At 39.6% G+C, this 18,139-nt stretch overlaps 1 protein-coding gene across 1 annotated transcript in view; it reads left to right on the top strand.

Moving 5' to 3' along the window:
* Positions 1-18,139, top strand: part of FBXO16 (F-box protein 16) — a 53,408-nt gene that overhangs the window by 21,964 nt on the left and 13,305 nt on the right. Inside the window, 2 exon segments of the mRNA XM_032747694.3 lie at positions 1,736-1,900; positions 4,603-4,808. Of these exon segments, the coding sequence (XP_032603585.3) occupies positions 1,736-1,900; positions 4,603-4,808 (371 nt within the window).

Here is an 18,139-nt window from a genome sequence, read left to right as displayed (position 1 = left end):
ATTTTCACAGCTGGCTATTCCCAGAAAGGAAACCTCCTAAAAATCACATTGTGTGCAGAGCCCTTAATTCTTTGAGAGATATTGATTTGTGCTTTTGCAAAGAACAACACTCGATTCTGTAAGGAAAACAGAGACTTTAAAATGCCCAAAAGTCGAGTGTTGGATGTGGAGAAGCAGAAAATGACAGATGGGAGTTGGAGCAAAATGATTAAGTCTCCAAAAATCTGTTTGCATCCCATAAAATGCTGTGAGCTTAATTTAAAACCACTGCCCAAAGTGGTTTTAAATTAATAAATTCGTTTTCAGTGGCATTATTACTGTGCTAATGTAATACTCCATGTTATTTAAGAATATAGAATAATCTCATCCTGGCTGAGCCTTGCTTTAGTAATTTTATTATTTAAGAATATAGAATAATCTCAGCTTGGCTAAACCTTGCTTTAGTAACTTCTATTATTTAAGAATATAGAATAATCTCATCTTGGCTGAGCCTTGCTTTAGTAATTTTATTATTTAAGAATATATCATAATCTCAATTTGGCCGAGCCTTGCTTTAGTAATTTTATTATTTAAGAATATAGAATAATCTCATCTTGGCTAAGCCTTGCTTTAGTAACTTTTATTATTTAAGAATATAGAATAATCTCAGTTTGGCTAAGCCTTGCTTTAGTAACTTTTATTATTTAAGAATATAGAATAATCTCAGTTTGGCTAAGCCTTGCTTTAGTAATTTTATTATTTAAGAATATAGAATAATCTCATTTTGGCTGAGCCTTGCTTTAGTAATTTTATTATTTAAGAATACAGAAGAATCTCAGATTGGTTAAACCTTGCTTTAGTAATTTTATTATTTAAGAATATAGAATAATCTCATCTTGGCTGAGCCTTGCTTTACTAACTTTTATTATTAAAGAATATAGAATAATCTCAATTTGGCTAAACCTTGCTTTACTAATTTATATTATTTAAGAATATAGAATAATCTCATTTTGGCTGAGCCTTGCTTTAGTAACTTTTATTATTTAAGAATATAGAATAATCTCAGATTGGTTAAACCTTGCTTTAGTAATTTTATTATTTAAGAATATATCATAATCTCATCTTGGTTGAGCCTTGCTTTAGTAATTTTATTATTTAAGAATATAGAATAATCTCATCTTGTCTGAGCCTTGCTTTAGTAATTTTATTATTTAAGAATATAGAATAATTTCATCTTGGCTGAACCTTGCTTTAGTAATTTTATTATTTAAGAATATATCATAATCTCATTTTTGCTAAGCCTCGCTTTAGTAACTTTTATTATTTAAGAATATAGAATAATCTTAGCTTGGCTAAGCCCTGTTTTAGTAACTTTTATTATTTAAGAATACAGAATAATCTCATTTTGGCTGAGCCTTGCTTTAGTAATTTTATTATTTAAGAACATAGAATAATCTCAGTTTGGCTGAGCCCTGTTTTAGTAACTTTTTCCAGCATTTCATGTGGATGCAGCTCAAACTCTCCACGACAACAGGTTAGAAAATCCCGTAGGATCACAGAATATCTTGAATTGGAAGGGCCCCACATCACGAAGGCCTTGGAAGGTCTCAATGCTTTAATCAAAGGTTTAAATGGAGAACAAACAGCGCAGAATTAAATTAATTTACGCATTTGTGAGAATTACACCCCCAGCACAGAAATCCCAACCCCCGGCCGCTGGAAAGGCCGAGTTCTTCCCGCGGCTGGGAATTCCCAGGTGAGCTGGCACTGGAAGAACCTGTCGGAGCTGGACCAGCTGTGGATGCTCAAGTGCCTTCGTTTCGGGTGGCGCCTCCGTTCCTGCCCCTCGCCCTTGGAGCAGGGAGCCTGGAAGCAGCTCTACATCCAGATGGTGCGCGAGCTGCGCCTCAGCCGGCCCAAGGTATGCCGCAGTCCCCCAGATTCCAGCTTTTCCAGCTTTTCCACCTTTTCCACGTTGTGGGAATCTGTGCTATTGATGATTCCGAGATTGTAGAAAGTCTCCAAGAAGAAGCCATAATTCATCTGTGCTGTTTCAAGGTTGTTTATTCTGTTTATCTCCAACATGTTCTGCTGCCCTGCCGCAGCTCTGTCCTGCAGGGCAGCGTGTGGGGCTCTGCCCTCAGTGGGATGTTACAAACATTAAATACCACAAACTACCTGTGCTATATTTACAATATATTTAATATATATGTATTTAAATATATATATTTACATATATTTAAATATATTTAATATATTCCAATAACATGCCAATATCTGTCACCTATGTTGAACAGTGTGTCCCCAGCCTAAACCCAGTCCCCAATTTCTGGTATATAATGTTACAAACATTATATAATATTACAAACATTATACACCACAAACTACCCGTGCTATATTTACAATAACGCACCAATGTAACACCCCTCAGTGGGATGTTACAAACATTATACACCACAAACTACCCGTGCTATATTTACAATAACGCACCAATGTAACACCCCTCAGTGGGATGTTACAAACATTATACACCACAAACTACCCGTGCTATATTTACAATAACGCACCAATGTAACACCCCTCAGTGGGATGTTACAAACATTAAATACCACAAACTACCTGTGCTATATTTACAATAACGTGCCAATGTAACACCCCTCAGTGGGATGTTACAAACATTAAATACCACAAACTACCTGTGCTGGATTTACAATAACGCACCAATGTAACACCCCTCAGTGGGATGTTATAAATATTACTATATTCATTGATATTACTTTATTCATAGATATTATTATATTAATATGATATTACTATATTCACAAATATTACTGTATTCATAGGATATTACTACATTTATAGATGTTACTGTATTCATATGACATTACTATATTCGTAGATATTAATGTATTCATAGATATTACTATATTCATAGATATTACTGTATTCATATGAATTATTCATATGAAAATACTGTATTCATACATCTACATTCATAGATATTACTATATTAATATATATTACTATATTCATAGATATTACTATATTCATATGACATTACTACATTCATATATATGACTATATTCATATATTACTATATTCATATGATATTACAATATTCATAGATATTACTGTATTAATATTACTATATTCATAGATATTACTCTATTAATATTACTATATTCATAGATATTACTATATTAAAATTACTGAATTCATAGATATTACTGTATTCTAAACCCTTAAACTCTGAGTTTCCCACCATGTGACATTCCACACTTCCACTCAAACCCCACACCCACAATCCCAGTTCTACCCTTCAATTTTGGGAGGTTTCTCCACGGTCTCAGGTCAAACAAATTGTTCTCTTGTGGGTCTGTGCCTTTCAGCAGGGAAATTAAATTTAATTAATTAATTAATTAAATTAAAATTCCCGGCAGTGTTTACCTCAATGTTAGCAAGTTCTCCTCACAGCTCAGTCAGACAAAACAATTTTTTTCCAGCTTCAGGCCCCAAAAAGTTTAAACAACATCAAAGTGATGGGAGCAAACTGGGAGGATGGGACTTCGTTAGCTGAAGCTGTGATTGAATAATTAACCCCCAATATGCAAATGGCCCGAAACTTTTATAAAAGTTTATGAAAACTCGCGACCTGTGGGAAATGGATTTGTAGAGAATCCTCCAAGCCTGACAGAAGGTTCACATCGTCTGCATCCGTATGCAAACCTGGAGATAAAAAACCGGTGATTTAGAAATGCCATTTCTAAATTCTAAATTTCTAAACGGCATTTGGAATAGGACAGGTATGGCTGAGAGAGAAATGGAGCTAGAAACAAATTTCAGAGGATGGCCTTGCAAATGAGGCTGGAAATAAAACTACGAAAGAAAGAAAATTACCACGAAGGGTAATTTTAGATGATTGGTTTTGAGGTATTTATGGTATAATAAACGTTGATAGGTCAAGAAATGCTTATAATGCATTTTAATTAGGAAATAGTTGGTTTCTGATTGTGATGGTGTGAATTATCACATCTGGATTGTCATGGTGTGAATTATAACATCTGTATTGTCCCCCGCCCCGGTCACACGAGACTGAAAATGGAATAAAAGTTTTTACAACGCCTCTCCTTGCCCCGTTTCTGGGTCAGAAAAAGGCTCAATCCAACAGCGACCCATGGTCCATCCTGGGCGTAGCCTTGGCCAGGCCCTCGTGTTTATAGTCATCTTTCTTAGGTCCATGACCACAGTTTCACATGATTATTCTTTCTGATTAAACAATAATTATATTTAATTACTAAACAGACCTCACATCTAACAGTTATATCAATTATCATGTACCAGCTACACAGCACAGTACTATTTCTCCATGTGCTAAAGGTATTTATCTTTCCAAGGCTTATTTTTCCCGTTAACCCTAAATCTCATGATTTTAAAACAATTTTACAATTATTTTCAGTGTGGATTACAGGGCTTGGGTGGTGACAGCGCTGCCAAGGTGCCTCACTGACCCTCATGGAGCCCGCAGAGACCAATTTGGAGTTCATCCCCAATTATTATAATCAGGCCAACCTGATTTTCCTCACGGGCTAAAACTCATTTCCTTCTTTCCGCCTCCCCGATCAGACTCCGTCCAAGGCCGAGTTCATCGTTATTGATGTGCAGCCGGTGAAAAGCCACGTTCCGGAGGGCAAACGTCCCACAGCAGGGCTGGGGACAGCCCGGGGGAAAAAGGAGCTCCCTCCTTGGCGTTCATCCGACAGGAACCCCACGGACACCGTCCGCTACAACTACCTGGACAACCACGACCCCATCGAGCAGGCCAGGCAGGCGTAAGAGCTTTTCCCCTCTTTTCCTTTTGGCACGAGATTTTCCACGTCCCTCTGCCTGTCCTGGTTGCAAACCCATTTTCCTGCTCTTTTTGGCTTTTCTTTTTGATCAGTTTTGGCCCAAAGCTGGCGCTGCTTTGTGTCCTTTCTGCACAAATCTCCTGGGGGATGTTACGGAGCTGGAACGGGAGGAATCAGGCCAGGGGATTGTCAGAGAGATTTTTTTACATCGAGCTGCCAGGCTGAGAGGAATGTGTGGGTTTGGCAGGGGCAGAGGAAGAACGAATTAATTGTGATGAAATGTAATTCTATCTCACGGAGGATCTCCTGGCTGAGAGGAGGTTGGGATGATTGAATTGCAGGGCAGGTGTACGAGGATGTCAGAGCATGGCAGTGATGAATGGTATTTGTGTCTGCTCTGCCTGGATCTGTCGCTTCCTGGGCTCCCAGGATTATCCACATGGGAAAAAAAAAAGCCATTTCCCTCCCAAAGCAGAGTTTTGCTCGTGGATCTCTGCTAGAACTGCCTCACGTTTTCCTTGGTCACCTCTGGCATCAGCAATTTTCCAAATCCTAGATCCAGGTCAGTTTTCTGTGCGTTATTTCATTTCCAAATTTTAGATCCAGGTCAGTTTTCTGTGCGTTATTCCCAAATCTTAGATCCAGGTCAGTTTTCTGTGCGTTATTTCCAAACCTTAGATCCAGGTCAGTTTTCTGGGCGTTATTTCATTTCCAAATCTTAGATCCAGGTCAGTTTTCTGTGCGTTATTTCCAAATCTTAGATCCAGGTCAGTTTTCTGTGCGTTATTTCCAAATCTTAGATCCAGGTCAGTTTTCTGTGTGTTATTTCATTTCCAAATCTTAGCTCCAGATCAATTTTCTGTGCGTTATTCCCAAATTTTAGATCCAGGTCAGTTTTCTGTGCGTTATTTCCAAATCTTAGATCCAGGTCAGTTTTCTGTGCGTTATTTCCAAATCTTAGATCCAGGTCAGTTTTCTGTGCATTATTTCATTTCCAAATCTTAGATCCAGGTCAGTTTTCTGTGCGTTATTTCCAAATCTTAGATCCAGGTCAGTTTTCTGTGCGTTATTTCCAAATCTTAGATCCAGGTCAGTTTTCTGTGCGTTATTTCATTTCCAAATCTTAGATCCAGGTCAGTTTTCTGTGCATTATTTCATTTCCAAATCTTAGATCCAGGTCAGTTTTCTCGGCGTTATTTCCAAATCTTAGATCCAGGTCAGTTTTCTGGGCGTTATTATTTCCAAATCTTAGATCCAGGTCAGCTTTCTGTGCGTTATTTCATTTCCAAATCTTAGATCCAGGTCAGTTTTCTGTGCGTTATTTAATTTCCAAATCTTAGATCCAGGTCAGTTTTCTGTGCGTTATTTCATTTCCAAATCTTAGATCCAGGTCAGTTTTCTGTGCATTATTTGCAAATCTTAGATCCAGGTCAGTTTTCTGTGTGTTATTTCCAAATCTTAGATCCAGGTCAGTTTTCTGTGCGTTATTTCCAAATTTTAGATCCAGGTCAGTTTTCTGTGCGTTATTTCATTTCCAAATCTTAGATCCAGGTCAGTTTTCTGTGCGTTATTTCATTTCCAAATCTTAGATCCAGGTCAGTTTTCTGTGCATTTTTTCATTACCAAATCTTAGATCCAGGTCAGTTTTCTGTGCGTTATTCCCAAACCTTAGATCCAGGTCAGTTTTCTGTGCGTTATTTCATCTCCAAACCTTAGATCCAGGTCAGTTTTCTGTGTGTTATTTCCAAATCTTCGATCCAGGTCAGTTTTCTGTGCGTTATTTCCAAATTTTAGATCCAGGTCAGTTTTCTGGGCGTTATTTCCAAATCTTAGATCCAGGTCAGTTTTCTGTGCGTTATTTCCAAATCTTAGATCCAGGTCAGTTTTCTGTGCGTTATTTCATTTCCAAATCTTAGATCCAGGTCAGTTTTCTGTGCGTTATTTCCAAATCTTAGATCCAGGTCAGTTTTCTGTGCGTTATTTCCAAATCTTAGATCCAGGTCAGTTTTCTGTGCGTTATTTAATTTCCAAATCTTAGATCCAGGTCAGTTTTCTGTGCGTTATTTCATTTCCATATCTTAGATCCAAGTCAGTTTTCTGTGCGTTATTTCCAAATCTTAGATCCAGGTCAGTTTTCTGTGCGTTATTTCATTTCCAAATCTTAGATCCAGGTCAGTTTTCTGTGCATTATTTCCAAATCTTAGCTCCAGGTCAGTTTTCTGTGTGTTATTTCCAAATCTTAGATCCGGGTCAGTTTTCTGTGCGTTATTTCCAAATCTTAGCTCCAGGTCAGTTTTCTGTGTGTTATTTCCAAATCTTAGATCCGGGTCAGTTTTCTGTGCGTTATTTCCAAATCTTAGATCCAGGTCAGTTTTCTGTGCGTTATTTCATTTCCAAATCTTAGATCCAGGTCAGTTTTCTGTGCGTTATTTCATTTCCAAATCTTAGACCCAGGTCAGTTTTCTGTGCGTTATTTCCGAATTTTAGGTCCAGGTCAGTTTTCTGTGCGTTATTTCCAAATCTTAGATCCAGGTCAGTTTTCTGTGCGTTATTTCATTTCCAAATCTTAGATCCAGGTCAGTTTTCTGTGCATTATTTCCAAATCTTAGATCCAGGTCAGTTTTCTGTGCATTATTTCCAAACCTTCAATCCAGGTCAGTTTTCTGTGCGTTATTTCATTTCCAAATCTTAGATCCAGGTCATTTTTCTGCGCGTTATTTCCAAATCTTAGATCCAGGTCAGTTTTCTGTGCGTTATTTCCAAATCTTAGATCCAGGTCAGTTTTCTGTGCATTATTTCCAAATCTTAGATCCAGGTCAGTTTTCTGTGCGTTATTTCATTTCCAAATCTTAGATCCAGGTCAGTTTTCTGTGCGTTATTTCATTTCCTAATCTCAGATCCAGGTCAGTTTTCTGTGCATTATTTCCAAACCTTAGATCCAGGTCAGTTTTCTGTGCGTTATTTCATTTCCAAACCTTAGATCCGGGTCAGTTTTCTGTGCGTTATTTCCAAATTTTAGATCCAGGTCAGTTTTCTGTGCGTTATTTCATTTCCAAATCTTAGATCCAGGTCAGTTTTCTGTGCGTTATTTCATTTCCAAATCTTAGATCCAGGTCAGTTTTCTGGGCGTTATTTCATTTCCAAATCTTAGATCCAGGTCAGTTTTCTGTGCATTATTTGCAAATCTTAGATCCAGGTCAGTTTTCTGTGTGTTATTTCCAAATTTTAGATCCAGGTCAGTTTTCTGTGCGTTATTTCCAAATCTTTGATCCAGGACAGTTTTCTGTGCATTATTTCATTTCCAAATCTTAGATCCAGGTCAGTTTTCTGTGCATTATTTCCAAATTTTAGATCCAGGTCAGTTTTCTGTGCGTTATTTCCAAATCTTAGATCCAGGTCAGTTTTCTGTGCGTTATTTCCTTTCCAAATCTTAGATCCAGGTCAGTTTTCTGTGCGTTATTTCATTTCCAAATTTTAGATCCAGGTCAGTTTTCTGTGGGTTATTTCCAAATCTTAGATCCAGGTCAGTTTTCTGTGCGTTATTTCCAAACCTTAGATCCAGGTCAGTTTTCTGTGCGTTATTTCCAAATCTTAGATCCAGGTCAGTTTTCTGTGCGTTATTTCCAAATCTTAGATCCAGGTCAGTTTTCTGTGCGTTATTTCATTTCCAAATCTTAGATCCAGGTCAGTTTTCTGTGGGTTATTTCCAAATCTTAGATCCCGGTCAGTTTTCTGTGCGTTATTTCCAAATCTTAGATCCAGGTCAGTTTTCTGTGCGTTATTTCATTTCCAAATCTTCGATCCAGGTCAGTTTTCTGTGCGTTATTTCATTTCCAAATCTTCGATCCAGGTCAGTTTTCTGTGCGTTATTTCATTTCCAAATCTTAGATCCAGGTCAGTTTTCTCTGCGTTATTTCACTTCCAAATCTTAGATCCAGGTCAGTTTTCTGTGCGTTATTTCATTTATAATTTTAGATCCAGGTCAGTTTTCTGTGCGTTATTTCCAAATCTTAGATCCGGGTCAGTTTTCTGTGCGTTATTTCCAAACCATAGATCCAGGTCAGTTTTCTGTGCGTTATTTCATTTCCAAATCTTAGATCCAGGTCAGTTTTCTGTGCGTTATTTCCAAATCTTAGATCCAGGTCAGTTTTCTGTGCGTTATTTCCAAATCTTAGATCCAGGTCAGTTTTCTGTGCGTTATTTCCAAATCTTAGATCCAGGTCAGTTTTCTGTGTGTTATTTCCAAATCTTAGATCCAGGTCAGTTTTCTGGGTGTTGTTTCACTTCCAAATCTTAGATCCAGGTCAGTTTTCTGTGCGTTATTTCTAAATCTTAGATCCAGGTCAGTTTTCTGTGCGTTATTTCCAAATCTTAGATCCAGGTCAGTTTTCTGTGCGTTATTTCCAAATCTTAGATCCAGGTCAGTTTTCTGTGCGTTATTTCCAAATCTTAGATCCAGGTCAGTTTTCTGTGTGTTATTTCCAAATCTTAGATCCAGGTCAGTTTTCTGGGTGTTGTTTCACTTCCAAATCTTAGATCCAGGTCAGTTTTCTGTGCGTTATTTCTAAATCTTAGATCCAGGTCAGTTTTCTGTGCGTTATTTCCAAATCTTAGATCCAGGTCAGTTTTCTGTGCGTTATTTCCAAATCTTAGATCCAGGTCAGTTTTCTGTGCGTTATTTCATTTCCAAATCTTAGATCCAGGTCTGTTTTCTGTGCATTATTTCCAAATCTTAGATCCAGGTCAGTTTTCTGTGCGTTATTTCCAAATCTTAGATCCAGGTCAGTTTTCTGTGCGTTATTTCCAAATCTTAGATCCAGGTCAGTTTTCTGTGCGTTATTTCCAAATCTTAGATCCAGGTCAGTTTTCTGTGCATTATTTCCAAATTTTAGCTCCAGGTCAGTTTTCTGTGCGTTATTTCCACGTTTTAGATCCAGGTCAGTTTTCTGTGCGTTATTTCCAAATCTTAGATCCAGGTCAGTTTTCTGTGCGTTATTTCCTTTCCAAATCTTAGATCCAGGTCAGTTTTCTGTGCGTTATTTCATTTCCAAATTTTAGATCCAGGTCAGTTTTCTGTGGGTTATTTCCAAATCTTAGATCCAGGTCAGTTTTCTGTGCGTTATTTCCAAACCTTAGATCCAGGTCAGTTTTCTGTGCGTTATTTCCAAATCTTAGATCCAGGTCAGTTTTCTGTGCGTTATTTCCAAATCTTAGATCCAGGTCAGTTTTCTGTGCGTTATTTCATTTCCAAATCTTAGATCCAGGTCAGTTTTCTGTGGGTTATTTCCAAATCTTAGATCCCGGTCAGTTTTCTGTGCGTTATTTCCAAATCTTAGATCCAGGTCAGTTTTCTGTGCGTTATTTCATTTCCAAATCTTCGATCCAGGTCAGTTTTCTGTGCGTTATTTCATTTCCAAATCTTCGATCCAGGTCAGTTTTCTGTGCGTTATTTCATTTCCAAATCTTAGATCCAGGTCAGTTTTCTCTGCGTTATTTCACTTCCAAATCTTAGATCCAGGTCAGTTTTCTGTGCGTTATTTCATTTATAATTTTAGATCCAGGTCAGTTTTCTGTGCGTTATTTCCAAATCTTAGATCCGGGTCAGTTTTCTGTGCGTTATTTCCAAACCATAGATCCAGGTCAGTTTTCTGTGCGTTATTTCATTTCCAAATCTTAGATCCAGGTCAGTTTTCTGTGCGTTATTTCCAAATCTTAGATCCAGGTCAGTTTTCTGTGCGTTATTTCCAAATCTTAGATCCAGGTCAGTTTTCTGTGCGTTATTTCCAAATCTTAGATCCAGGTCAGTTTTCTGTGTGTTATTTCCAAATCTTAGATCCAGGTCAGTTTTCTGGGTGTTGTTTCACTTCCAAATCTTAGATCCAGGTCAGTTTTCTGTGCGTTATTTCTAAATCTTAGATCCAGGTCAGTTTTCTGTGCGTTATTTCCAAATCTTAGATCCAGGTCAGTTTTCTGTGCGTTATTTCCAAATCTTAGATCCAGGTCAGTTTTCTGTGCGTTATTTCATTTCCAAATCTTAGATCCAGGTCTGTTTTCTGTGCATTATTTCCAAATCTTAGATCCAGGTCAGTTTTCTGTGCGTTATTTCCAAATCTTAGATCCAGGTCAGTTTTCTGTGCGTTATTTCCAAATCTTAGATCCAGGTCAGTTTTCTGTGCGTTATTTCCAAATCTTAGATCCAGGTCAGTTTTCTGTGCATTATTTCCAAATTTTAGCTCCAGGTCAGTTTTCTGTGCGTTATTTCCACGTTTTAGATCCAGGTCAGTTTTCTGTGCGTTATTTCCAAATCTTAGATCCAGGTCAGTTTTCTGTGCGTTATTTCCTTTCCAAATCTTAGATCCAGGTCAGTTTTCTGTGCGTTATTTCATTTCCAAATTTTAGATCCAGGTCAGTTTTCTGTGGGTTATTTCCAAATCTTAGATCCAGGTCAGTTTTCTGTGCGTTATTTCCAAACCTTAGATCCAGGTCAGTTTTCTGTGCGTTATTTCCAAATCTTAGATCCAGGTCAGTTTTCTGTGCGTTATTTCCAAATCTTAGATCCAGGTCAGTTTTCTGTGCGTTATTTCATTTCCAAATCTTAGATCCAGGTCAGTTTTCTGTGGGTTATTTCCAAATCTTAGATCCCGGTCAGTTTTCTGTGCGTTATTTCCAAATCTTAGATCCAGGTCAGTTTTCTGTGCGTTATTTCATTTCCAAATCTTAGATCCAGGTCAGTTTTCTGTGCGTTATTTCCAAATCTTAGATCCAGGTCAGTTTTCTGTGCGTTATTTTCGAATCTTAGATCCAGGTCAGTTTTCTGTGCATTATTTCATTTCCAAATCTTAGATCCAGGTCAGTTTTCTGTGCGTTATTTCCAAATCATAGATCCAGGTCAGTTTTCTGTGCGTTATTTCCAAATCTTAGATCCAGGTCAGTTTTCTGTGCGTTATTTCCAAATCTTAGATCCAGGTCAGTTTTCTGTGCGTTATTTCCAAATTTTAGATCCAGGTCAGTTTTCTGTGCGTTATTTCATTTTCAAATCTTAGATCCAGGTCAGTTTTCTGTGTGTTATTTCCAAATCTTAGATCCAGGTCAGTTTTCTGTGCGTTATTTCCAAATCTTCGATCCAGGTCAGTTTTCTTTGCGTTATTTCCAATTCTTAAGATCCTGGTCAGTTTTCTGTGTGTTATTTCATTTCCAAATCTTAGATCCAGGTCAGTTTTCTGTGCGTTATTTCATTTCCAAATCTTAGATCCAGGTCAGTTTTCTGTGCGTTATTTCCGAATCTTAGATCCAGGTCAGTTTTCTGTGCATTATTTCCAAATCTTAGATCCAGGTCAGTTTTCTGTGCATTATTTCCAAATCTTAGATCCGGGTCAGTTTTCTGTGCGTTATTTCATTTCCAAATCTTAGATCCAGGTCAGTTTTCTGTGCGTTATTTCATTTCCAAATCTTAGATCCAGGTCAGTTTTCTGTGCGTTATTTCCAAACCTTAGATCCAGGTCAGTTTTCTGTGCGTTATTTCCAAATCTTAGATCCAGGTCAGTTTTCTGGGCGTTATTTCCAAATCTTAGATCCAGGTCAGTTTTCTGTGCGTTATTTCATTTCCAAATCTTAGATCGAGGTCAGTTTTCTGTGCGTTATTTCCAAATCTTATATCCAGTTCAGTTTTCTGTGCGTTATTTCCAAATCTTAGATCCAGGTCAGTTTTCTGTGCGTTATTTCCAACCCTCAGATCCAGGTCAGTTTTCTGTGCGTTATTTCCAACCCTTAGATCCAGGTCAGTTTTCTGTGCATTATTTCATTTCCAAATCTTAGATCCAGGTCAGTTTTCTGTGCATTATTTCATTTCCAAATCTTATATCCAGGTCAGTTTTCTATGCGTTATTTCCAAGTCTTAGATCCAGGTCAGTTTTCTGTGCGTTATTTCCAAATCTTAGATCCAGGTCAGTTTTCTGTGCGTTATTTCATTTCCAAATCTTAGATCCAGGTCAGTTTTCCGAGTGTTATTTCCAAATCTTAGCTCCAGGTCAGTTTTCTGTGGGTTATTTCCAAATCTTAGATCCAGGTCAGTTTTCTGTGCGTTATTTCCAAATCTTAGATCCAGGTCAGTTTTCTGGGCGTTATTTCCAAATCTTAGATCCAGGTCAGTTTTCTGTGCATTATTTCCAAATCTTAGATCCAGGTCAGTTTTCTGTGCGTTTTTTCCGAATTTTAGATCCAGGTCAGTTTTCTGTGCGTTATTTCCAAATCTTAGATCCAGGTCAGTTTTCTGTGAGTTATTTCATTTCCAAATCTTAGATCCAGGTCAGTTTTCTGTGCGTTATTTCATTTCCAAATCTTAGATCCAGGTCAGTTTTCTGTGCGTTATTTCAGTTCCAAACCTTAGATCCAGGTCAGTTTTCTGTGCGTTATTTCCAAATCTTAGATCCAGGTCAGTTTTCTGTGCGTTATTTCCAAATCTTAGATCCAGGTCAGTTTTCTGTGCGTTATTTCCAAATCTTAGATCCAGGTCAGTTTTCTGTGCGTTATTTCATATCCAAATCATAGATCCAGGTCAGTTTTCTGTGTGTTATTTCCGAATCTTAGATCCAGGTCAGTTTTCTGTGCGTTATTTCCAAATCTTAGATCCAGGTTAGTTTTCTGTGCATTATTTCCGAATCTTAGATCCAGGTCAGTTTTCTGTGCGTTATTTCATTTCCCAATCTTAGATCCAGGTCAGTTTTCTGTGCGTTATTTGCAAATCTTAGATCCAGGTCAGTTTTCTGTGCGTTATTTCCAAATCGTAGATCCAGGTCAGTTTTCTGTGCGTTATTTTCAAATCTTAGATCCAGGTCAGTTTTCTGTGCGTTATTTCATTTCCAAATCTTAGATCCAGGTCAGTTTTCTGTGCGTTATTTCCAAATCTTAGATCCAGGTCAGTTTTCTGTGCGTTATTTCATTTCCAAATCTTAGATCCAGGTCAGTTTTCTGTGCGTTATTTCATTTCCAAATGAGGTGATGGATCCTCTCCACCGTTCCCCGGCTGCTGTGGGAATCCACGGTCTCACCAGGCCTGGCAGGCGATTCCTCCTCACCGTGCCAACAAAAACCTTGAGAAAAAAACCAACAAATCCACGTCGGGGCCGTGTTTAAACAAACACCCAGCAGAGCCAAGATTATCCCCGTGCCCGGGAACAATCAGCCCAGGAATTACCCCAGCCAGCGATTGTTTGGCCAAGTGCTTTTTCCCAACGCGATTAACTCCGCCGGACCCACCGCTGCTCCGGGGTGTTCCACGGAGCAAAAACCTTTTATGAATCACATTTTAATCCGCGTCCCCCGGTCCTTGGATGTTGCACTACTTCAAAGAGCTTCCCAGTTTCCACCTCGCCCTCTTTCTGTGGGATGTTTCCCAACTCCAGCACCACTTTTGGGTCGTGTTCTTTGAGGGTTTGAAGTGAAAATTTTCAGCGAACGCATCTTGCCACAAACAAATCTTTTCCAGCTGTTCTCGGCGGTTTCGTGCAGCAGCTCCCAGAGGTTTCTGTGAGGTTTAGGATTCTCTTGTGCCATTTCTGTGAGGTTTAGGATTCTCTTGTGCCATTTCTGTGAGGTTTAGGATTCTCTTGTGCCGTTTCTGTGAGGTTTAGGATTCTCTTGTGCCGTTTCTGTGAGGTTTAGGATTCTCTTGTGCCGTTTCTGTGAGGTTTAGGATTCTCTTGTGCCGTTTCTGTGAGGTTTAGGATTCTCTTGTGCCGTTTCTGTGAGGTTTAGGATTCTCTTGTGCCGTTTCTGTGAGGTTTAGGATTCTCTTGTGCCGTTTCTGTGAGGTTTAGGATTCTCTTGTGCCGTTTCTGTGAGGTTTAGGATTCTCTTGTGCCGTTTCTGTGAGGTTTAGGATTTTCCCCGTGCCACGAAAAAAGCAGGACAAGCCTCGTTTGAAGAGTTTAATTGTGAAAACAATTCACCTGAAATAATGAGAGAGTAAATAATAAACACACTCCCTGTTTGCCTCTCCCCAGTGGGATCCCAGCCTGTCTCCGTTCGTGGGGAATGTTTTAATGCCAAATGTTCCTGCAAATCTGCCATTTATCCTCAATTACAGAGGATTACTGTGAGGAATTCTGTGAGATTTGCCTGTTTATTGAGGATCTGCCTTTAATATCACTTAAGCTGCAGGTAATTGCTGCTGCTCGGGCTCATCTCTGCTGATTATTCAGCAGCACAGGTGCCACATTTCAGGTGCTGACCCAACCTCCCACTCCCACGGACACCTCGTTGTGCCTTCCCAAAAATCCTCCCACTGAGGCTCGGTGCAGCGGAGAATGTTTGGGAATGGGAATCCAGCTGGATCCCTGGAGCAGGGAGACACCACCCCGAGGTTTTGGTGGTCCTGGTGTCCCCTGTGGGATCCACCTCGGTGCAGGCAGATCTGTCGGAACTCAAAATGTCCCTCAGACATTTTTAGAGGTTCCAGGCCTTGGTCAGAAGCATTTTAGACCCTGGCAAGCAGCTGAAAACAGCTGTGATTTTGAGTTTGAACCATGGAATGAATTACCAACTTTGAGGGTGGAACAAGCGGTCACAGAGAGTTAGATGGTATAGTAAAAGTAGTCACAAATTAGAGGGTAAAATTTTTTAGTATTGTACAGGGGGGTTTAAACACCTGTACGGGGGGGGGGTTTTACTTTGTACAGGGGGGTCAGGAGTTCTAAGATGGAGGAAAGTGGACCTGATCCTGTTCTTCCTCCTTCTTCTTCCTTACCTCCATGTTCTTGGTGATGTTGGCATTTTTCTATTGGTTTAGGCTAGGGACACACTGTTCAATGTAGATGATAGATATTGGCACATTATTGTAAATATAGTGCACGTAATTTCTGGTATATAATGTTTATAACATCCCACTGGGGGCAGAGCCCCACACGCTGCCCTGCAGGACAGAGCTGCGGCAGGGCAGCAGAACATGTTATAGATAAGCAAAAATAAACAACCTTGAAACCAGCACAGACGAACTATGGCTTCTTCTTTGGCAACGGGGCAGAAAGACAGAGACTTTCTACAATGTCGGAATCACCAATACCCACAGATTCCGACACAGATCCTGCCCGAGCAGGGCTCAGCTTGGAAAGGCAGGAACAGAATCCCAAGATAAAAATCTCCGACCCCGCCGGCGATTCCAGGTTCTCCTGGAGCTCAAGGGCAGAACAACCTCTCCTGATGTAAAAGAGATGTCGGGAGGAAGGAGACGGGTGTAAAACCAGACGCTGCAACAACAGAAATGATTTACCCGATTTACCCGGGGTTTGCCACAGGGAATCCCAGAGGGAAAATGGCTTTTGCTGCAGCCTGGAAAGGAGCAGGGCTGGGGGTTTCCTTGAGGAGAAACCCAAAGTGATGGTGGGCAGAAAAGGCCTGGAGGGAGCTCTTCTAGCCCGGCAGTCCCTGAGCCAACAAAACCTTTTTTTCCCACTCGAGTGCTGAGGAAGCTGCGGAGAATTCCTTGTGAATAAAGAGGATCACATCAAAGGAATACCTGACGCCACCATCAAAGCCAGGTGTGAGACGAGTCGCTGGCTGCTGCCTTGACTCCGAATTAATCTCCCTAATTCCAGGTTGGATTTTGCACAATTTAAGATTTAATTGACCAAAAAGAAGTTTTTCCTAAGTCTTGGGCCTGGTTTAAATCTCCTCAGAGCCTGACCTCGCTCTGCAGTTTTTTCTGGTCCAAAGGAAGGGCAGGACTCTGCTGCTCATCACATCAAGGTGAAATGTTGGCATTTAAATGGCAGAGTTAATGGAATTCCAGAATGGTTTGGGTGGAAAAGGACATTAAAATTCATCCAGTTCCAACCTTGACACCTTCCACCATCCCAGGCTGCTCCAAGCCCTGTCCAACCTGACCTTGGACACTGCCAGGGATCCAGGGGCAGCCACAGCTTCTCTGGGAATTCCAGCCCAGCCCCTCCCCACCCTCACAGGGAAGGTTTTCACCCCAATATTTAATCTAAATATCTTTAAAACCGCTCGTGGAAAAAGTCACTTCTTGTCATCTGTGATGCTGAAGAGTTTTTGTCTGTTTCTTGCTTGGCCTTTTTGAGTCATCAGCTGCCTTCTCCCTTCCACAGCAGCACCAAAAAAACTGAGAATTATCTGAATTCTCTGCTGAGAATTCCTAGCAGAGAACTCATCCTTGTTCAGCCAAAAAAAAAAAAATGGAAATACAGGAAGCAGAACGAGCTGCAGTCAATTCCCAATTAGGCAGCACGCTGGAAATGGAGCACTCTAAGTGGAAATGCAAAACACATTTTGCAGCCTATCAGACCATAATTGGCTCTTTAGTTTAAAAACAGATCAATACATTTTACATTTCCAGACAGCAGCTGGGCAGTGCTCACTGGGGACAACAACAGGGAGTGCCCAAAAAACGGGGTTCATTTGCAACCTGGATGATCACTGACACCTATTTTGTGTTTTTGCTGGATTTCTTTGGTGGTTTGTACCCTAAAAACTGTGCCCAGGAGCTCAGTGAAACCCTCCAGAAGGAGGGAAGGAGATGGGACAGAGATCCCCCAGTAAGTTCCCTGAGAGGTTTTGTCGGAACTCAAAACGTCCCTCAGACATTTTTGGATGTTCCAGGCCCAGCTCAGAAGCATTTGAGACCCTGGCAGCAGCTGGAAACAGCTGTGATTTTGGGTTTGAACCATGGAATGATTTACCAACCTTGCAGGAAGAACAAAAAGTCACAAATTTTAGATATTAGAGTAGAAGTAGTCACAAAATAAAGGGAAGAATTTTTGAGTGCTTTGGTTTTGTACATGGGGCTCAGAAGATTTAAGATGGAGGATTTGGGTCTGTCCTGTCCTCCCTCTTTATTCTTCCTTACCTCAAAGTTTTTGGGTGATGTTGGCACTCACAGATTGGTTTAGAGTAGAAAAGCACCATTTAATATCATTTAATATAGGTAATAGGCATTGGGGAAAAAATATAAACATTTAATATGTTATGTATCATATAACAGATAGAAAAGCACCATTTAATATAGATAATAGGCATTGGGGCAAAACTATAAATATTTAATATGTAATGTACCATATAAAAGATAAAAAAGCACCATTTAATATAGGTAATAGGCATTGTGGAAAAACTGTAAACATTTAATATGTAATGTACCATATAAAAGATAGCAACCACCCCTGGGCGGGGAGAGAAGAAGCAGTCGGGAGTCAGAGAGGATGTCAGGGTGTGTGTGTGCCTCTGCCTGAGCTGTGAGCAAACTGAGCAGCTCAAGAAGAAAATCTTTTAGATAATTTGCAATAAATTACCTTGAGACCAAA

This window comes from Taeniopygia guttata, chromosome 3, assembly GCF_048771995.1.
Source record: "Taeniopygia guttata chromosome 3, bTaeGut7.mat, whole genome shotgun sequence".
Lineage (NCBI taxonomy): Eukaryota > Metazoa > Chordata > Aves > Passeriformes > Estrildidae > Taeniopygia > Taeniopygia guttata.
This window is presented reverse-complemented; position numbering and strand designations above follow the sequence as displayed.